Source organism: Camelus ferus, chromosome 19, assembly GCF_009834535.1.
Source record: "Camelus ferus isolate YT-003-E chromosome 19, BCGSAC_Cfer_1.0, whole genome shotgun sequence".
NCBI classification, from domain to species: Eukaryota; Metazoa; Chordata; class Mammalia; order Artiodactyla; family Camelidae; genus Camelus; species Camelus ferus.
In genome coordinates, this window is record NC_045714.1 from 14,165,897 (window position 1) to 14,187,388 (window position 21,492).

Sequence of the window (21,492 nt, forward strand, 5' to 3'; positions counted from 1 at the left end):
AGGGCACCTGCCCACCTGCTCTGGGCCACCCTTGGGTTGCCATGGAGACCAGGCCATTGCACCCTGCCCTAGCCTGGCTTGTCCACAAAGGGGGCGGAGAAGAACCCAGCAGCTCGGCACCAACTCTGTGACTGACCCCAGGGCGGGGCAGGCTCCACTTCCCTCCTCCTCCCACGGGCACCCCTGTGGCAGTGCCAGAGAGAGGGGGACCCCGGAGGCACACAGGGCTGCTGAGGGCCCTCCCAGCTTCCAGGGGAGCATGGGGCAAAAGCCCAGTGAACAGAAGGGAAATGGGTCCAGCCCCATCCAGACCTGGGTCAGGCAGCACCAGCCCCGCCAACAGGCAGGGAGCCCCGAGATGGGCCACCCCTCCCGAGGGCCTCACAGCTAACCCTAGCAAGAGGCACCCAATGCTATCCCCAGAACCTGCCTGCAGGGCCGCCCCTCCAGCCGGGCTCACGGCCGAGGCTTCCCCACCTCTCCTGAATGTCCTCAGGCAGCGGTGGGATGGAGGCTCCACAAGGAGCAGAGACCCACAAGGTCACACACCGGGGTGGCGGCAAAGCCCGCCTGGACTCAGGCCTCTGGAGGCCCGTGAACAGGGAAGGGGGTGGGATGGGGTCTAGCAGGGTGGACCTTGTAGCCCTGGCTCCCAGGTAGGCCCAGAGCTGGCGGCTTCCAGGCTTGGCCTCACCTATCTGCCCCCATCCCCCTGCCCCTTCCAAGGAGGCAACAGGACTGCTAGCCCATTTCACAGGCCGGGATACCAAAGCCAGCACCGAGCAACATCACATGGGGGTGGGACTCAGCCTGTGTGAGTTGGACCCAGACCAAGTCCACCAAGGGGGCTTGCTGGTCACTGGGAAACACTGGGCCCCACCCTCCTGCCTGCACAGGGGCTGGTGGAGGCGGGGCACACCTAACCCCTTGGTGGCCTCTGCGCAGCACAGGTATCCTAGGAATGTCCACTTCCGCAGGCCTCCTCTGCATTCCTGCAGCCCCTCCCACTCCCCCGCCAGAGCCCGTCCACAGAGGAATTCCTCAGAGTAAACACCAGGCGCCAGCTGAGGGCACCAGGGGCTCAGCATTTTGGCCCCATCTCCATGCTGTCCCCTCGACGCCCTTCCCACTAACTCTCCACATGACCTTCGCTAAACCCCGTGTCCCACCCCCTCTCTCCCCGTGCACCACAGGATGTGGAAAAAACACAGTGCCCACTGCCACGCCTCTGTCCACGCCGGGCCTGCCGCCCGCCCGGGCCCGGCCTCCCGAGCTCACTCTGGGCAGGTGCCTCACCCTGCGGTCTGTCAGCTGGAGAAGCGGGGGTCGGGCTGCGCAGACCAGAAAGGAACTGTACCTGGCCCAGGTCCAGGGTGACGTTGACTTCGTTGTACTCTAGGCCACGGGACAGCGGCGGACTCTGCCACCAGCGCTCCGTGCCATCAATGGCGTTGCTCACGGGGTGCGCCCTGTTGCTGTTGGCAGCCGTGCAGATGTCACAGTACTGGCCCTGTGGGGGAGGGGTGGTGAGATGGCCAAGAAGCGCTGGGACCCCTTGCCCCTCCCGTCACCCTGCTACCGCATCACGCTGGCCCCACCCCCAGTCTGTGGCCCCTTGTCCGCCGTTCACTCATTCACTTGGCAAACAGACGTGAGTGCCTACTGCGTTCTCAACCTGGGATACGGCTCATGTGAGAGGTGGTCACACCTGTTACAGCAGAGACAGGAGAGCAAGGAGGGAGAGGGGCACCCACTTCAGGTGGGAAACAACGCAGGGCTCTCCGAGGAGGGGGCACCCGAGGCCTGCACCACGAGGGGAGGAGGTGGGGTGGAGGCAGCGCTCAGTGGTACAGCCTGTGCTTGGTGTGTGCACGAGGTCCCGGGTTCAACCCCCAGTGCCCGTTAAAGGGCGAGGGGGAGCCAACTGTGGGAAAAAAGGTGGGGGAGGGTGTGCTCCAGACAGAGGCACTGCCTGTGCAAAGGCCCTGGAGCAATTCGACTCAAGCAGTAAACAGCACGGAGGCCAACGAAGCTGGAGCTGAGAGGGCAACGGGCCAGTCAAGGGCCAAGTCACACACTTCTCCCCCACCCCACCACCACTGGCCACTGCAGGGGGGCTTCAGAAGGGCTTGGCAGGATGGTGCCAGGTGGGGAAGAAAGAGTGAGGAAGGTAGGGCTACAGCTAGAAGGCCCAGGCCCGATGTGTGCCCCTCCCCACCCCCACCAGCCAGTCCCCCCCAAATCTCCCTGCCAGGCTCTCGCCCAGAGCCATGTGGATTAGGATCTCCAGAGAGACGAAATTAAGCCATTCCTGTGGCCTGTGGGGACAGGCCCCAGAGTGGAGGCATGTGGGCAGCCAGGCAGACAAGGCCTGGACCTCCTGGCTCTGCTGCTTCCGAGCCCTGGAACTGGGCCAAGTCACGGCAGCCACTGAGCCTCAGTGTCCCCATCTGAAGAGTGGGGGTAATGCTGGCACCTGCCTCGGCCACCGGAGGATTAATGGACCCCACATGGGGCCAAGCAGCTGCTCTGCCATGGTCCAGCCACCTGCCGGGGGCCCGTCCTCTGGGGTGACAGAGGAGGCTCCCAGCATCGTGGGCGCACTGTCTCTGTGGGGGAGGAGCAGGTGCTGGAAGCCTGGGCCGGGGGCAGGGGGCAGAGCTGAGCCTGGCTGCCAGCCCAGGGGAGGCCCCACACCCCACCCCAGAGGAAACCAGACCTGCTGGCCCTCCACACAAAAAGCGGGCCTGGAGACTTGGCATTGATTGAGGCCTAGAGAGGCTGCGTCTGGGAAATGCGGCCGCCCCACCCCTCCCAGCCTCCCAGGGGGCCAGACCTCGTCCTAGGAGTTGGAGGTGGGAGCGTGGGAGATGCCTTGCACCATCCCTGGGCTGGCAGCCACAGAGAGCCCCCAGCGTCCACAGACCCCCGGCAGGCCCCTGCCTCCCCAGACACATTGGCCCCAGGTTCCACTGAGCACCCAGGACAGCGAGATCAAAGGCAGCAGACCAGGCACCAAGCCTCCCACCCAGGACCCCTTGTGCTGGGTGCTCTGGGTCACCCCACCCCTGACCCTGTTCCTGCCTGGGGCCTTGGCACCCTGATCTCGCCTTCCATCTCAGCTCACATGTCACCTCCTCAGCAGGGCCCCAGAGCTCCAGACCACCCAAGGAGCTGGCCTGACAACCCCCAACATCACCCTGCTCTATTTACTCTACCGCATGAGACACAGAGTTGCCTGGCGATTAGCGATACCCCCTTACAGCCCTCCGGGTGGGAGGGGGTGCGCACCTGCCTTCTTCTTAACTGCGCCCCTGAGGCCACCACCACCCAGAGCTGGCATACCGAGAGGCTGGGGTGATGGAGGGCACCCAGAAAAGTCGCATGATCTGTGTAGGCCATGTCCCCAAGCACAGTGACCCCAAACCAGAGCCCAGGTACTGGCTCCCAGACCTGTGGGGGATCCCAGAGGGCGAGCAGAGTAGGGGCTCAGAGGCACCCTGAAAGCACAGTGCACGTGGGTGCAGTGGTGTGGGACCCGCCAGGGTTGGGAGGCTTCCCGGAGGAGGTGAGTAGGGCCCTCTGGCTGGGCCTCCCAAAGAAGCTGCCTGTGGTCGAGGGTCAAGGGAGCCAAGGGAAGTTTCTGCTCAGGCCTCACCCAGAGAATCAGGGAGAGGTGACTCTACCCCCATGTGGCCACAGTGGGGCCACTCCGCGACACGGTTCCTGCTGACCGCTCGGCCTGACTTGGGCTTGCAGTGGATGGGGCTGGGGAAAGAGGGCTCCCCCCACCCCTCTGCTGCAGAGGGTCCTGCCAGGAACAGAGCAAGGAAACAAGGAGCAGCGATAAGGGATTCCCCTCCCAGTGAGTCACCACGCTGGGAGCCAAGCCCCCATCGTCCCCTGTGGGGCTGGGGCCAGCCCGGATTCCTCCGAGGCCCACCTGAAGGCGCAGGGCTGGGTTCCCAAGTTGCCCCCTGCCTGCCCCAGTTGCCCACAGGACCGCCTTGCCCACATGCCTAGCAGGACTCTCCCCAGGCCCTGGCTGGTATGCCCCCAGCCAGCTTCTGTCCCATTTCCCCCAGGAGGCCCCTGGGAGTGGCTGGCCTGCAGCCCTGGGGCCCAGGTCCTCCCTGCCCCACCCATCAGGCTGGCACAGGACTGGGCTCTTGGAACTGAAAAGTGTGCCTGGCCACTCAGCTCCAGACGGAGCCTATGGACAAGGCCCTATCACCAACCCAACAGAAGGCCAGGGCCGGGAGCAGCCCCGCTGCCTCCAGAGGACAGGGCAGAGGCTCCAGAGAGTCTGTGACTCCTCCAAGGTCTCACGGCTGTTCGGGTCCCGTCTGCTAGCCACCAGCCTTCCTGCCACAGGGGTGCTGACGGCTGAGTGCTGCAGGTTTTCAAAGGGAGGGCTTCAGCTCTAACTGGGCTGGGGGCTGGGAGCACTGGCCAGAAGTTCTCACCCAGGGCCGCTCCCTCGACTGCAACACCACACACAGCCACCGCTATGTGGCAAGAGGTCATGACACCAGGCTTCCCAGGCTCCTCAGGCCAAGCTCACACCTTCAGGGGAGGCGGGCCCTCTGGCTGTGCCCATTTTACAGATGAGGAGCCGGAGGCTCAGGGAGGAAAGTCGCACAGCTAAGGAAAGGCAAAGGAGAGGGGCTTTGACCCTGAGCCAATAGCTCCCAAGCTGCTGCTCTAAGTACTATGAGGGGGCAATAAACGGTCTCTCCCTCAGAGATCCACACAGCTGCTCCTCCTCAAGGGCCTGGGCCAGGCAGCCCAGGTGGGCAATTAGGCGGTGGTTGGGAGCCTGGGTTGTTCGAGCTGCAGAATCCCAGATGAGCATCTAGGAGGGGTGGTGGGGCCCAGCCAAGCCCTCTGGGCAGCTTTGGAGACCCCACAAGGCTCCTCCTCTTGACCTGGTCCCTCTGATGTCACCCAGATACGTTAAGGGCCTGAGGTGGGGGCCCAGATTTCCCCCGCTCACTGCCTCCCCCAGACCCTGGTCTGGCTTTGGGGCTTCACAGACCTCAGTTTCCCCACCTGAAATGTGGGCTCGAGACCTCCTGCTCAGCTGTGCAGAGCTTAGAGGAGTGAGTGAGTCCAGGGAGGGGTGTCCAGGAGCCTGAGGGAGGCGCCCTTCTGTCCCTGGTGGCTCTGCGGCACCAGTGCTCCCTCCCACTCCTCACTGCCCTGGAGGGGCCGAGGGAAGTCGCAGGCGCAGTGAAGCTGACCCAGCTGAGGCTCCCTCATTCATCACCCACCCCATCACTCCACTCTCCAACTACCCTCCTCCCCTCCCCCAGCCTCTCCTACCGGGAAGGTGGCAGTAAGTCCCTGGCGGCCGAGGCTCACGTTACACCAGCCTGGGGCCCCCAGACTGTCCCTAAGGTTTGGCAGGGGCGGGAACACGGGCCTCGGAAGCAGACCCTATCCCGTGGAGGCTGACCTGTGGGGCAAAGGGGCTGTCCCTGATTGCAGCAGCGTGCTCCCACCCCAGTTAAAACTCCCTCTGTGTGTTCCCCTCCCACCATGAGGGTCCCACCAACTCCGGAGACCCCTGCGGAGAGGGCTTCTACCCTTTAGAGCAGGAGAGGAAGCCTCCTGTGCCTGGCCCTAAACACAGCCCCCATCCCAGTCCCATCCCGACGCCAGCAGGTCCCAGCCTGTCCCAGGGGAAGGCGGAGCGGGTCCGCCCCCTCCCCACAGACGGCCGGCCGCAGAGGCCAAGTCCCGCCCTCGCCGGGATCCCGGGACCTGGCGCCGCCAGGGACGAGGCATCGGCCCCCCTCGGCCGAACTCGACCGGCGCTGGCCGCCCTCAGGTCCGCTGCGCTCCGCCTTCCCGGAGCGACGCGCACTTCTCTGGCTGAGCCTGAATGGCCGAGTTGGGGTCACTTCTGTCCCACGAAATGCGGAACCAGAGCCTCGGGACGGTATGAGGGGGCTGCAGTCCGTACCTGGGCTCTCCGAGGCCCGCGGGGCTCCCGAAAAAGTTGGGCCGGAGTTCCGGAGTCCCAGCCCGTGGCGCCCCCGCGCCGGCGTCCCCAGCACCCCGCCCCGGCCCACCCCGCGGCGACCCTGCCGCGGCCCGCGCTCACCTGGATGGTCTGGTTGGGGTCCCCGCCGGCCACCGGGCCCCCCACCAACTTGCAGTAGAGGTCCTCGGTGGGGCGCGGGGCGCCGCGCGCCGGGGCCTCCTCGCCGCAGGTGGCCGAGGCGGCGATGCGGGCGCCCTCGGCCAGGTTGAAGTAGGGCGGGTGCAGGCTGAAGCCGCCGCCCGCCGCCGCCGCCGCCGCCGCCCGCGCCGCGCCCAGCAGCGCCAGCCCGGCCAGCAGCGGCGGCAGCGCGGGGCCCCAGGGGCCGCGGGGCCGCGCGCCCGGCTTCGCCATCTTCCAGCTCCGGGGACAGCGAGCGCGGCGGGAGCCCGGCGAGTCTGCAGCGCGGCCGCCGGCCCGGCCCGGCTCGCTCCGCCCGAGGACGTCAGGCCCCGCCCCGGCCCGCCCGGGCGCCCGCGCCCCGCGCCCCGGGGAGGGGGCGGGGGAGGCCGGGGGGAGGGGCGGCCGGCGGCCTTAACCCTTGGGACCCCGGCCCGGCTGGCCTTCCGGAAAGGACACCTGCTGGCCTCGGGCCAGGCCGTGGGAACGCGACGCCGCGGCGGCCCCCAGGGCGTGGCTCCCGGTCCCGGGCGCTCCCCTTGCGCCCTCCAGCACCCCTCGCCCCGGCGGGCCGGCCCGCTCTACCTAGTCTGGCGGCTCGGTTCTTTGTTTCCCTAACTTCGGGCACATCGTGGCGGAGCGCCCCCGGCGGCCTCAACTCAGGCGACGCGGCCGGGAGTCGGACACGTTCGCCACAGGTCCAGTCCTGGCATCTCCCCCATCAACGGCCCAGCTCGTCCTCACCATAACTCCAGAATGGCCACAGCATCTCAGACGACTTCCACCCGGGAGCCTGGATGCTTGGGTTCCCAGGCTTGAGGGGGTGAAGTCCGGAGACAAAGCATCACCTCTTTGACCCCCGCAGGTTTCTGGGTTTTCTCCCCTCATACTGGCCCTTATCCGCCCCATCTAGCAGGTGTGTGGGAAGGTGCACTCTGCCAGCTGTGAGTGTGCTGGGAATCTGATCTGATGAGAGACAGGGAGAGCCCGACAGGGGATCCCATCTTCCCTGGGGTGGCCAGGTCAGATTCAACCCACCTGGCTCCCACCTGCCCAGGGTTTGGCTTAAAAATACTCTAAAATCCGGAAATGGATCAGGAGGGACTGGACCCACCCAGGGGGGCCCTGTGTCCAATGCAGGATGCTCAGAGCCCAGTGCGTGCCAGGAAGATTGGCTGTGAAAGAGGACATCTCCTGGGCACCTGCTGTGTCCGGGGTGGGGGGGAGCAGGCAGGCGTGGGCCCACCCTCGTGCCTGGGTGTGCCCTGTTTTGGGGCTCTGTGGACTCTGCCGTCTTTGTCTGCCGGTCAGACCCTCCCGTTCACGGCAGGCGCTCAAGGACACCAGGGAAATGGGCCGGAACCTAGAAGCCTGAGCTCAGAGCGGTGTCCCAGCTGTTTCTGTGTTTGGGTGGCTTCAGCCACTGGGTCTCCTCCCCTCAGGCTCCTGGCCCAAACTGGCCTCAAGGGAAGCCCTGATGGGGCGGGGCAGGTGCAGCTGCTGGGCTGGCAGCTCCCCCCCCCCCCATTCTCTGAGCCAGGCCAGCCGGGTGTCTGCCCCACGTGGGACCCCCTGGACAGTCCTGGGGAGCCGGGTGAGTGTGTGGGGTGATGGCCAGCTGGTCCTGGCAGGGGTCCTGCCCCAGCAGCTGTTCCCGGAAGGTTGCACCACTAGCTACGTCTTCCTGGCTGTCCCTGGACTCCTGCAAATCCTGAATCCCAAGGGACTGGACTGACGCTTCTCTAGGAGTTGAGAAACAGGCAATGAAATGACCCTGCTCCCCACCTCCCTCCCCTCTCCCCTCTCCCCTCTCCCCTTCCCTCTCCCTCCTCTTCCAGCAATTCGGTACCTTCACCTGCGGAAGGCAAGAAAAGGTGGTTCCCTAAGCTGGAGAAGCTCTGAGTGGGGGAGGGGCTGGCCCAGGGGGAGGAGGACCTGCAGGAATCTGGAGTCCTGGAGCAGACAGGCTAGCTCGAGACGTAATTTATGATCCCTTGGGAGGCACACACGGAGGGTCCCCAGATGGGGGATTTGACCCGCCCCCGCTCCACTCCGCCTTCCCTATTGTCCAGAGGCCCCCATCACACACATCTCAGCAGTACCCTCTGGCCCTGGCACCCCCTGACAGCTGGGGACCCAGGCAGCCCTGGGGGCTGGGGCTGGAAACCCCCCACGCTGGCTTCTCTACGTGTGGTGCGGCTAGCGGGCAGAGGTGAGGGGTGGGAGCCCTCTGAGCCTCCTGGCAGCCAAGCACAGGCAGGAGGGAGCGGCGGCTGCTGGAGAATGCGCTGAGTCAGCCGAGCATCCGGCACTGGGGGGGTTAATCCTGGGCTAGCTGCTTCCCAGCCGACAGCTGCCCCAGGAGCAACTGGGCAAGGGGAGGATGGTGGGGCGAAGTGGGCAGAGGAGAATGTGATGAAAGGGGCTGGGCGAGGTGCCCACCCTCTGCCCCTACCCTGTGCCAGCTGTGCGCCCCAGCCGGGGCAGCGTGGAGGATGGAGGTGCTATCCCAGCCAGGCACACGGGCCTCTTGGGTGGGGGGAGGGGTTTCTGGGGGCAGGTGGTAGGCAGGGCAGGGGAGAGGGGCCCACCTCTGCCCACCTTCCCCCTTGCTGCCCGTGTCACCTTTCCATCAAATCATCTCCAGACAGCCCAGCGAGTGTGTCTCCCGTCTTGCTTTGACTCCTGGGCTACCCAGCACTTTCCTACTTAGGAGCTGGGAAACTGAGGACAAAGGTCCAGCGGTGGGTCAAGAACACGTAGCTAGCAAGGGGGAGGGAGTTGGTCTGTCACTCATTTTCTCCCCCTGTGTGTACTGGACACCATTCGGGCACAGGTCCCCAATGTAGCGCCCCCTCCCCAAAGCAGACTGGCTCAGCATTCTGTCCCAAGTCCACAGGAGGGGGATGCCCACTCTTGGGGGGTCAGAGTGGGAGGAGTCAGCTCACGGGGGAGGGGCGTGGAGGCTGCCAGTCCTCCTCTGTCTTTCGAGGCTCTCGCCAACCCCCAAGGATGACCTCAGACCCAGAGCCCCTCCCCACCCAGCCCCAGGGTAACAGGAGCCCCAGGACCTGTGGGAGGTCAGACACAGATGGCAGCCCAACTGGGGAAGAGATGCTCCTGGACCGCGGTGCGGGTTCGCGGAGTGCCCCTCAGCCCCGGGACGTGGGGCCTGGGCCAGGGGAGCCTGCCCTCGGGACAGCGCCCCTCTCCTGAGCCCGGAGCCTGACAGCAACCCCGGGAGCCCCCTGCTCGGCCCCATCTGCGGGGCAGCTGTGGGGACACACCTGCCTCAGCCTAAGCCCTAAAAGTGACCTCTCCGGGAAGCAGCTGTAGGGGGAGCCACTCGCTTTACGCTTGCGCGGCATCTCCGCGTCACAACCGGTAACAGATGGCTGTGCCGGAGCGCCTGTCCCAGAGCCCAGCTCTCGCAAGGGGCCCTGCACCCTTGGGAGGAGCTGCACGGTCGAGGCGGGTCTGTGCGGCGCCATGTGGGGAGAAGGAAGCCCCCATCCCCGGGCGTGCGGGCGAGCGAGGCGCTAGGCTCTCTGCTCCTTGCCCGGAGTGTTTGTCTCCGCAGGAAGAGGGTTCGGAGCCCCCAGGCTGTGGTGTGGCGTATCTGAGACTGCGCTCCCTCCCCTGGGCTGCTCTGATGCCCTTCCAGGGAGCCCAGCTGCGAGAACCGGTACCATGTCCCGAGGGCAGAGCAGCAGGTGGGGGGGTGGGCAAGGGCAAGGCTGAGGCTGGTGGCCGCTGCCAGCCCGGTGGAGGAGGACGTGGACCAGCTGGGAGCCCTGAGACAAGGCCTCGTTACTTAGGAGGCTGTAAGCCCAGCAGGACGGGGACCAGGAGAGCTCTCAGGCCTCTTGGCCACTGCTCAGCCCGGAGTCCTCCCCTGACCTGGGGCTGGCACAGTCCACTGCCCAGGAGCCCAGCTCCCAGGTGCTGAAGGAGCTGGAGGCTAGCGGGCAAAGGACAAGCCTCAGTGAACCGAACGGGTATCAGGGCCCGAGGACGGCAGGAGGCCCAGGGCAGTGGCTGGACCCCCGCAGGCCAGGAGCATCCCATCCCCTCCTGGGCTGCCACCTGTCCCCAGCCCTCCAAGGGCTGCTGCCTTCAGTAGGATGGGGCCAGGTGAGTCCCAGCATTTCCAGCATGAGGAGGGTCTGGGGACAGGTCCCTTGCTGCTCCCTAAGGAGTGGTGTCTCCTCTCCACCTGCAGGCCCACCTGGGCCACCTCTGGGCTCTCCCCAGCTTTCAGGGCATGTGGCTCTGGGAAACCTCAGAGGCCCCCAGACTTTGGGTTGACCCCAACCAGATGGCACTGACCCCACGCTGCCTGGCCAAGGCCGCTCCTTTGGGAGCCTTCTGACCCTGGAGCACTGGAGGGTCCACCTCTGCCGGCTGTGTGCCCAGCTCACAGGCCACACTCCCCCAGAGTGCCCACTGCAGGCCTGATCCCTGGGGGTCCTGATGTGGGCGCCTGCACACCAGAGGTGCTTTGAGACCTGGGCTTGCCAGCCCCCCAGGTCCTGGGCTATCCACAGAGGTTCCCCAAGGCTCCTTTCTCCCATTCGGACCAACATCTTCCTGGCTGGTGTCCTGGACTGGCAGGCCTGACCCTATAAAAAGCACATGACCCCGGGATACTCCGAAATCTGGGGCTTCAGGGGGGGAGGGCGTCGCTCACTGGTGGAGCACATGCTTAGCATGCACAAGACCCTGGGCTCAATCCCCGGTACCTCCATGTAAGTAAACAAACAAACAAACAAACAAACCTAACTACCTCCTCCCTACAAAAAAAAATAATTTTTAAAAAAATAAAAAAATAAATTTGAGGCTTCGTGACTCTCCATGGGGTGTTTGGTGTGATATCAATGAGCAGAGAGCCCTTGATTGGGCTGGAGTCCAGGGTCCAGCTTGGACACCCCTCTCCCATGGCCTCTGTGTCTCCAGCTGAGTGTAGGGGACCCCCACCCTGCTGACACTGCGCTCTGTGAAGCACACCATCAGCTGGAAGGAATCGGATCAGTCACCTTGTGGGCTGGAACCCTTATGATAACAGCTAGGCCCTGCTGGGCCCTGGGCCCTGGGCAGCACACCCACCTCACCGCCTCCTCCCTGGCCAAACACGGCTTCTGCTTGTCTTAGGATAAAACCAGACCCAGCACTGCAGCCCACCATGCCCCGTGGAACCTCCCAGCTATGCCCTGCCTGTCTGGTCAGTCAGCAGACCCTCCAGGCTGTCCCCCATCTATCTCATGGGGACAGTGGCTTTACTACTTCCACCCAGGACACAACAGAGCCCTTGCCCCTTTTTTCTGACCATATGGGCCTCCAGGCATCTCCCCAGAGCCAGCAGGTGTGTGCCCAGCCTGATCTATTGGGTGCGTTCATTATATTAAACTATATCCGACCTGTGTCCTGCCTGTTTGGCCATTTCCTCAGGCCTGGTGAAGAGGAGGCACCCAGAGATTGCCCACTGCAGGCAGGAATGGCCTCCTGGACTTACCTCCCGCAGGTCCCTCCAGGTGTCAGAGGGCCCTGTGACTTCGCGAGTTTAGAGGAAGTCTCCGGGTTCCCAGGAAGAAGCCCCACCTCTGAGCCCCGATGGTCCCAATCCTGTCCCCATCCCGTGCCCCTTCTTGGCCAAGAGTCTAGAGAGGCAGCCCCTGTTGTGGAAAGGGGTGCAGGGAGGGGGCCGCCTGTGATGGGCCCAGATGTCTGCATCCTTGCAAGACATTACCCCTCCCCGGCTCACTAGATGCTCCCCCTGGACTCAGCCCTTGGCCTGAGGGACAAGTCTCAGCCACAAATCTCGGGCCCCAGCCTCAGGGAACGGTGTGGGTGGGGTAAGTGGTCCTGGGAACCCCAGGGTGGGGGCCTTGGACCTCCCTGGAGACCCAGCCATCCCCAGGGAGTAAAGGGAGGGGCTGCTGCAGTAATGAGATTGCTCTTAGGACTCCAGACCCGGGTGTCCCCCAGCAGCCTGCTGGGGTGTGAAGTTGGGGGTCCAGCCTTCTGATCTCAGATCTGTGGGGAGCACATGGGGGACCTCGGAAGAAGGCAGTGACCACTGAGTTTACCTCGGTCGCTGCATCCTCCGCACAGGACTGCAGCATCCTCATCTGATGTCCGTGGAGCCGACGTCTCCGCAGTGGCATTTTTTATCCTATTTGACCTTTGGCCCTCAGGGCTCTCCCACCCCCACCGTCACCTCATCACCACCTCTCTGCTCTGTACTCCACAACGGGCAGCCCTGGGGGAGTCAACTGAGGGGCGGGGGTGCCCAGCATGGAGGGAGGGGGTGGCATCCTGGGACCTGGCTTGCCCCTGCCCTCCTCCTTCACTGGACTTGTGCCCAGCAGGCCCCTTCCCCCGCCTCCGTCCCTGGGGACCTGGCCAAGCTCTGGCTCCCCTGGGGCGCGGGGCGGGGGCGAGGGCTCTGCAGCTTCTGCAAGAGGTGCCCGCGGACGGCCTTATATGGCCAGGAGGCCTCACTGCCCGGGAGGAATCCGATCCCACGGGCAGGGCAGGGCAGGGGCTGCGGGAGCCAACCGCTGAGAGTGGCTGCAAGGCGCCCCCCACTCCTGGGCGCGCAGCCCCCTAAGGGGAGCCACATTAGCCCGAGCCCCTCAGCAGCTCTGGGACACCTGGTCGGGGGCCCTGCGGCAGAGGGGCTCACTGGCAGCTCCCGGCGGGGCAGGCAGGCTCCCTTGAGCCCTGCGGGTCTGTCACCCTGGCAGGAGCAGCAAGACTGCAGGTCAGCCTGCCCCTCCCGGCACCACAGGAACCACACCAGGTATGGCCCCCTCCGTGCCTGCGGGGCCGAGGTCCAGCAGCCCCTGCTCCGGCCTTGACCGGCCGGGCCACTGGCCCTCAGCACATGGCCTCCACCCCTGGGCAGGCCTGGCCTGGCCTGGCCTGGCATCAGCCGCTCCCTCAGAGCAGCACCCCTCCACAGCCAGGCCAGGGGCCTCCCGAGCTGCCTCACCCTCCCTGGCCCTCCCCCTTGCCCTCCGTCGCCCTCCCCTGTCTCCCGACTCTTCCTCTCTGGGCTCTCACTCTCCGGCTGCTCTCCCTGTCTCTGTGTCTCTCTGTCTCCCTGTCTCTTTCTGTCTCTTCCTGTCTCTCTCTCGCCTCTGTCTCTCTCTCTCTGCCTCTCTCTCTCTCCCCACGCCTGCTGCCCTGGGTGTGCCGAGCCCCGCTCCTCGGGGAGCCCTGGGCACTGTCCCTACGTCTGGCCTCAGAGCACCGCCAGCACCTCGCTGACCCTTGGAGAAGGGATCTGTTTCTGATACGGAGGCAGCCGCAGTGGTGACAGAGCCACTTCCTACCTGCCAGGGCTGTCTGCCCCAGGAAGGGTAGGGGCCCTACACAGAGAGGTGTTGACAGCTGTCTGTCCAGGGTGGGCTCTGACAGGACACAGCAGAGGGACAAGGGCTATCAGGCGGCTGGGCCGGGTTGGGCAGGAGGCCTGGGGCAGCACCTGCCCTGTGCATCCTCTGCAGGTCAGCCCAGCTCTCCCCCTGGGCTGGCAGGAGAAGGAGGGGACAAGGTGGGGCCCTCAGGAGACCTGGCCTGGATGCTGGCCCAGCGCTGAGACTCACCCTGCTGGGGCCCCGGCTGTGGTGAGGGGTTTCTCTTCTGTCACCTCAGGTGGCTTTTCAGAGGCAAACTGTGCAGTTGCCCCTGTGGGAAACTCTTCAGCCCTCCAGCAGCCTCAACACTGGAGGGCCCGTCCCTGCCCCTGGCCCCACCTGCAGCAGCAGCTTGCTCCTTGTAGCCCTCAGCACTCCAGCTTCACTGGCCTCCTTACAAACACTAAGTGCCCCCCTCACACCGCAGGGCCTTTGCACAAGCTGAGCCACAACTTCCACGAGGAATTTTCTCCCACCTCGCACTCTGTAGGCACACCCTGCAGACCCCAGCTCTGAAGGCCCCAGGGGCCCCTAGTCTGCTGTAAGTTTTTCCTTCATTCATTCAACAACTATTTAAAATTCTCATTTATTTCATTTAATCTTATAATTTTATTATTTATTGTGCGTCCCAGGCCCTGTGCTGAGCAGGTGCTGGGCAATCGTGGCTGGACCCTGGGACCCCTGTGCCCCGTCGCCTTCACACTGGCCAGGAGGCCCCAGGTGGGGACAGGCAGGCTGAAAGGAGAGGGCTCGGTGTCTAGACCTAGTGTCCCTCTTGGGCAGCCTGAGAGCCACAGCTTCCTCTCTGGCTGCTGGGCAGAGTGAAAACACCAGGCAGTGACAAGTGTGGGCGACGGACATGGGAAGTCGGGGTCCCCCCTGCTGCTGGGGAAGCCAGGGTGATGCTTCCTCAAAGGTGGAACACAGCATCCCCAGGGCTCCCGCTCCCAGGTCCCCAGCGCGCGAACCCTGTCTGTGGCAGCATCCGTCCATAACAGCCGAAGGGCGGAAGCAGCTCAGCCGTCCGTCAGCGGGTGAAGGGTTGAGCCAGCGCGAGGTGTGTTAGCTGAAGAGAGGCTCGCCGCCCGCACCTGCCACAACACGCGCGAGCCTGGGTGGCGGGCTCTCTGCAGAGGCTGCGGGGACCAGGAGCCAGCAGCTCGGGCTGCACCTGGGCCGCTGGCCTCCCAGGTGTGGAGGGGCAGGTCGCAGACGTGTGCGGGCGCAGCTCAGGTGGGAGCGGTGCCCGGCGGTGGAGACGTGGAGGTGCCCGCGGCGCTGCTCTCCCGCTGGTCCTGGGCTTTCTGTGAGCACCACGGAGGCAGAGGCCTGTGTTTAGGGCCATGGTGAACCCAAGACACCCAGCCCTGAACAGGAGACTGGCTCAGCCTGGAGTGTGACACACCACGGGCCCCGCCCACCCTGCCTTTGCCGAGGGCCCTGGGCCCCTGGGTCACACGCAGCTCAGCCGTAGGCTCCTGCCTTGGAGGCCTAAGGGTGAAGCCCGCCCAGGCACCAGGCCTCACCCCGGCCTGCCCGACACTGGGGGTTTCCCCAGGGTCCCCAGTGTTTCAGATACAAGTGACACCCCAACCACTTCCACCTACTTCACCCCAATTTCTTAACAAGAGGCCTTGAAAATACAGGAATGTTTGGGGGCACCACCCGTGCTGTGTGCTGTGCCCAGTCCTCACCCGGCCTGTCCCGGCAGCTCTGCTCTGGCTGGAAGGGAAGAGGGGGTGGGCCAGCTGAGGCGGGGATCCCCTCCAGGGTCCCCGCTGGGGCCTCCCCTCTGCCCTGTGGAAAAGCAGGGGTGGTGGGTGGGCTGGGAGCCAGGCCTCTGTTTGCCTGGGTTTCAACATTTACAAAACATTTGTCCCTTGGCCCTCCTGGGGAAACATTTCCTAGAGGAATGTAAACACACAAGACTGGACGGTCCGCCGTCGGGGGTTGGTGGAAGCGTCTCCTGGGAGCCGTCTCCTTCTTGAAGGGGGTCTGGGGGTCTGAGCCTGGCCTTCCAGGAAGTGGTACCGAGGGAGGTGGAGGCCGGGAGCTGAGAGCCGCCCCTCTCTTGGAGCCCAGCCTCCTGCCGCCTCTCGCCTCCAGGGTTGCTCTGTGGCCTCAGGCTGGAGGCGCAACCTCTCTGGACCCCTGAGCTGAAGGGGCTGATGGTGACTTCCTGCCTCGTCCCCGGCCCCAGCACCGCAGCGCCACCGTGCCTCCCGGGGCCGCGTGCCCAGTGGGTCTTTAAGGAGCTGCTGTTTCTGGTGGCTTGTGCCCAGTGCTGGGCAGGCCCCCACCTGATGTTCACAAAAGCCCAGCTTACAGAACGGAGACTAGGGATCAGAAAGGCCGTGTGGACTCCACTGTCCCCAGCACTATGACCCCGAGGCGACACGGCCCCACCAGCCAGGGGTCTTCAGGGGTCAGGAGGCTCTGCCTGCTGACCGCGCCGGGCTGGTAAGTCCAGACCTTATCCGCAGGGTGCTCATTCCCCCTCCCGACAGGTTGCTCCTGGCTGGATGTGCGCCCACATGCTTGCTCTCTCGCGATGGCTGACCCCGAGCGTCCTCAGCAAGGCCCTGTGGCCCCAGCCTTGGGCAGCTGAGTGGAGCAGAGCCCGCACAAAGGTTATCTGGGTCCCGCAGGAGGCTGGCGCAGGCTGCCTTCAGGGCCTCCCCGTATCTCCACCAGGAATGCACCAAGACCCCAGCCCCTGCCCACCCAGGGGGAGGAATGTGGCAGCGGCTCCTGGGAGCTAGGAGCCTGGGAGGGGGTTGGTGAGGAGGCCTCGGCCTTCTGGAATTCCGCAGGCCTGGCACCAGATCCCTGCCTGCTCTCCCTCCCCCACCGCAGAGCCAGCGGCTGGTCCTCCTCTTCTCTGGCTGCCGGGACACTGGGATGACCAGCACGAAGGGACGGACCTTCCAGGCCTGGTCCCTGCACGACAACGTCTCCTCCTCGGAGAGGCCTTCCCTGACCACCCGACCCACAGCCCCTTCAGATGGGCCATCGCCCTTCAAAGCTCTGGACCAACGCAGTCAGCATTCTGGGCGGATGTCTCCCTGCGGGGCTGGCTTGGGCACTCGGGCGCCGACCAGCATCCCTGGTCTCCACCCTCTAGTGGCCAGTAGTGCCCTCCCCTCCCCTGTCGTGACAGCCAGTGCTGCCATGTGTCCTGAGGGAACCGACCTGGATTCGACCCATTGCCCCAGACCTTCCTGAGATGAGATGCTGATTGGCTTCTTGCCCTGGCCAGGAGCTCCCTGGGGTCAGGGGTCAGGGGTCCTGCACACCTTGGGGCCTGATGCCCACCCTGGGGCCCAGGATGGCCTCCGGCCCCACACAGCCACCTGCTTGCAGCCACCTGCACGGGGTCATAGCAGGTGGGGGGCAATGGCATCTCCTGGCTGGGCCCTGCCGTACATCCCAGGGCCTCAGAGTCCCAGAGCGCCTGCAGAGCCGGGCGCCACGGGGGCGGGGGAGGAACTGGGGGCCAGGCTGCACCGACAAGCCCAGGCCAGGCCCACCCCCTGGGGCGGGAATTTGGATTCCAGTCGCTCTCCAGGCCAGACCAACCTCTGCCTCTGGGCAGGTTTCTGCAGCTGCCTGGTGCGTGGAGGCTGCCGGAGCGCAGGCCCTGTCACCACCCAGCACCGGAGGTCCCTCCCTAGTCCCTCCCAGGCTCCCCGCTGGCGTCCCCGGGCACAGAGAGGAGACGGGGGTTTCTGAACATGTCCATGACTGAAGTCCCACCATGAACCCTCCGCGGGGCTAAGCACGGGGCGGGGGCGCCTCTCCTCCCACACAGGGCCCCTCCTGCACTGTGTCTCCCTCTCTACCCAGAGCCCAGGGCTGGGCTCAGACCCCGCCCTGCACCCCGACTCCCCGGGGAGCCATTTCCTCTCCCTCGGCATCAGTTTCCCGCCCTGTAAAGGGACTCGTAACTGGACTGCCCCACAGGGTTGCCATGGGGCCTCCATGGGGCCTGGGCCAGGCCGGGCCAGCGGTCAGGACGCTCCCGAGGGGGCAGCAACCCTCAGGCCCAGTTCCCAGGCAGGAAGAGCGAGCCCGCTGAGGAAGAACCCGCTGGCAACTCTGTGGTTCCCCGCACGCGGCCGCGTGGCGGCGGGCGCTGGGGTGCCCGGCCCTGCGTGGGGCGGCGGCTCGCTGATCCACACCTGCCGCCTGCTCCTCCACGGGCCGGAAGAGCGGGTCCAAGGGCAACTCCCGGACAGACAGGCCGGCAGACCAGTGAGAACAGCAGCAGAGGGGAGGCGGGGAGGGCCACCTTCCGCTGCTGGGGCCTGGACCTGGGTCTGGCCCCGGGTGCAGAAAAGATGCAGCCTGTGCTCAGGCCCCTGGCTGCCCTCCACCTGATGACCCCTCACTGCATCCAGGGGGACCGGGAGCAGCTTCAACCTCCTGATGCAGAAACAGAGGTGCAGACAGGAGGGGACCTGGGCGGGGGGTCGGCCCTGGAAACCGGGCCCGTCCCGCCACGAGGCCTGTACCTCCACAGACTGTGTGGCCCTGCCTGGACATGGAGGGGCCTGGGTCGGAGGTCAGCCTGGGGACCGACCCTAGGGTGTGCTGCTAGCGGGCCTGGCCCGGGGTGACGGGGCCCTGCTGCCTGTGCCCTACAGCTTCTGCCTTTGAACCTGAAGCTCCACCCGGTTCGGCTGAATGTCCTGGCCTCTGGCCAGCGTGGCGAGCCCTCAGTGTCCACTGGGACGGGACAGCTGGACGCTGTGTGCCTGGGGCGGAAGTGCCTCCTTTCCTGCCACTTGGCTCAGTCAGTCCTTGCCGCCAGGCCCCACAGGAGGGTGGGGCCGGGAGACGGAATGCTCTTGGGTGCGTCCAGCCCCACAGTCCTCTCCGCTGGGTGCCAGCTGGCCGTCCACCTGGACTTGGGGCACAGGCCAGGCCTGGAGTGCCTTCACCTGGAGTGCCTTCACCTGGAACCGGGGCCAGGGCCCGCGAGAGCCTCCCGGGAGCCAGGCGGGGAAGGGGGCCACGCCGCCCGCCGGGGTGAGCGCGGATGGAAAACCCCGCAGGTGGAACTCTACGGTTTGCACTCCTTGTCGCGTGTCGATTATACCTCAGTGAAAAAATCTAGTACAGGAAAACAAATGAAATTAAGTGACAAAATAAGGTAAAATGGAACAGGACATGACGCTGGCCAGATGCCCACAGGCTCCCTGTGACTGTGGCAGCTGTGACACCCAAGGCCCTACACCCCAGGTCACCAGGCCTGACCCGGTGTCGGGGCTGCATGCTCGCTGTGACGTGCCCTGAGCCCCACGGACCCCGGAAGCCAGAGGACGGTCTGGGGACTCGGCGGAGGCTCCCTGAGGCCCTCATGCTCCCTGCCCCCCAGGAGCCTGTCCGAGGCCGGGACTCTGAGAACGGAGGGCAGGCAGGAGGGGCCGGTGGCCACAGCTCCTGCCCGGGGCTGCCCAGGGAAAACCTTGTCCCTTGGCCCTGACCTGCGGCTCACCCTGGGCCTGTGCCCAGGCCCGGAAGGAGAGCTTCCTGGTTTTGGGGCTGGTTCCCTTCCACACACAATGTGTTTCAGGCTGACCTGGCCCCTCCTGGCCCAGAAACAGCGGCTCTGGGGGCAGGGGGGCCCTCCTGGAAGGTGCCTCAGCACACATCGGAGAGCCTCGACTACCTGTCTGTGAGGTGGCCCAAGGGCGGTGCTGGGGAATGGGCAGGGGATGCGGCACCCAGACCCAACCAACGCCACTGCCACCGTCACCTGGCTGGGCAGCCTGAACGAGGACCTGTGTGACATGGGCGGTTATGGTGCAGCGGTCGGAGTCACCTGCCCAGGATTCAGATCTACAGCTGTGGGATGGAGGTGACACATGACCACAATGGTGACAGGTGAGGGTGGTAGCGACACTGACGGCGACGGTGGTGATGGAGTGTTGATGGGGGTGCCGGTGGCAGAGGGAGAGTGCAAACTCAGCCTGTAACCCTGATGTGACGTTGGAGGTCACGGTCATCTAGAGCACCTGGGGTGGGGGAGGTGAGTGGGAACAGGTGCACGTTCTGAGGGAGACGTGGAGGCACCCAGGGACCCTGCTGAACGGGTGCTGCTCTGAGCCCCTGGGAGCTGCCCTGGGATCTGCAAAAAGGGCTCAGCCTGACAGAGTCTGCAAGTACCATGTCCTCCTGCCCCTGACTCCCTTCATCCCACCAGCTTCTGGCCCTTTCCCAACCTGGAGACCCCACAGAAAGCCCAGTAAGCCGCTTACCCCTTGGGTGAGGGGCCAGGTGCCTGAGGGAGGTGGCCAGCCCCTTCCCGCCAGCAGAAAAGTAGGCAGGGAGCAGGCAGGTGAGACTCTGCCCTTGGGCCCCTGGCAGGGCTGCGTGCAGGGCCAGGTGCAGCTCTAGGGTGCCCCGTTGTGGCCTCTGGGGGCAGTACAGCCGGGATATGGGGACACTTCTCCCCAGGTTCCCGACATCTGGCAGCCCGGGGCTCCAGTCTGAGCAGCTGCCCCCAGCCCCACCCCGACTTCAGATGCTGGAAGGCGCTGCTGATGAAAGGCATACCTCAGGGAACACTTGCTCCTCTGCCTGTGGGATCTGGGACTTCGGACAGCAGGCTTTCTTGAAGAGGGGCTCATCCACATTTCATGAGCTGGAGAGTGAGGCACCGAGTTTCCCTTCGAAGAACTTGCCTTGGGACCCTGCCCCAGGAGAGAGGAGACCGTGATGCCTTGTGTGTGCGCCTGGGTGAATGTGTCCAACAGCCTTAAAGAACATGAGGCTTTTTTTCAGTGATAGAGTACACCCTGACCATCTGTAAGTGTGCAGCTCAGTGGTGTTAAACCTTCATAGGGTTGTGCAGCCATCACCACCACTCATCTCCAGGACTTCCTCATCTTGTAAGACTGGAACCCTGTACCCACTGAACACTAGCTCCCCAGTCCTGCTCCCCCAGCCCAACCACCACCGTCCTACTTTCTGAATCTGACTATTCTAGGTACCTCCTAGAAGCCAAACTTTACAGTATTCACCTTTTTGTGGCTGGTTTATTTCACTTGGCATAATGTCCTCAAGGTTCGCCCCACATGCATGTGCCACAATCTCCTTTTTACAGATGAGTAATATTCCATCAGGTGTATAGGCCACATTTTGCTTACCCATTCATCCAACAAGAGACACTTGGGCTGCTTCCCTCTTGGCTATAGTGAATAATGCTGCTGTGAGCATGGTGTGCAAGTATTTCTTCAAGACACCGCTTTCAGTTAGCTCGGGTAAACACCCAGAAGTCGAATTGCTGGATCCTGCAGTAGCTGTACTTTTAATTTTTTGAGGAACCACCATACTGTTCTCCACAACAGGTGCACCATTTTACACTTCTACCAGCAGCGCACAAGGGTTCCTCATCATGTTTTTGTTTGTTAGAATTATAGTAGCCATCCTGATGGGTGTGTGGTGTCTCCAAGTTTTGATTTGCGTGTCCCTGACACGTGGACGATAAGCATTTTTAAATGCGCTTTTTGGCCATTTGTGTATCTCCTGTAGCAACCTGTCTCTTAGCGTCTTTTGCTCACTTTCAAATTAGGTTGTTTTTTGTTGTTGTTTAGTTTTAAGAGTTTTATGATTTATAAATATTTTCTCCCACTCTGTGGCTTGTCTTTTTACTATTGATGGTATCTTTTTGACACACACATTTAAAATTTTCTTTAAGTCCAACCTGTCTTTTTTGTTACTGTCTGTGCCTTTGGTCTCACGTGCAAGAAATCACTGCCAAAGCCGATGTCATGAAGGTTGTGCCCTGTTTTCTTCTCAGTTTTATAGTTTTTGGTTTTACATTCATGTCCTTGATCTATTTTGAATTAATTTTCACATGGTGTGAAGTGAGGCTCCAGTTCATTCTTTTACGTGTGG

General features: G+C 64.1%; 2 protein-coding genes across 4 annotated transcripts in view; one reads left to right on the forward strand and one right to left on the reverse strand.

The window, feature by feature from the left end:
• The window catches only part of LAMA5 (laminin subunit alpha 5), a 56,963-nt gene extending 44,618 nt beyond the window's left edge, over positions 1-12,345 (reverse strand). For 2 of the 3 annotated variants that reach the window (XM_032461514.1, XM_032461513.1), the window contains exons 1-2: positions 6,110-6,447; positions 1,358-1,510 (exon numbers count right to left, since the gene is read on the reverse strand). In XM_032461514.1, the coding sequence (XP_032317405.1) occupies positions 1,358-1,510; positions 6,110-6,400 (444 nt within the window). In that variant the 5' untranslated portion in view covers positions 6,401-6,447. Of the gene's footprint in view, positions 1-1,357; positions 1,511-6,109; positions 6,448-12,252 lie in introns of those variants that run through there. The other variant, XM_032461515.1, reaches the window with a different exon arrangement.
• A 115-nt stretch (positions 12,346-12,460) lies between these two features.
• On the forward strand, positions 12,461-21,228 carry LOC116658028. The gene is made up of 6 exons (XM_032462333.1): positions 12,461-12,523; positions 12,658-12,968; positions 14,015-14,128; positions 14,220-14,307; positions 16,095-16,217; positions 16,444-21,228. The coding sequence occupies exons 1-6, from the start codon at positions 12,461-12,463 to the stop codon at positions 16,810-16,812; spliced, it is 1,068 nt and encodes a 355-aa protein (XP_032318224.1). The 3' UTR covers positions 16,813-21,228.
• The last annotated feature ends 264 nt before the right edge of the window (positions 21,229-21,492 follow it).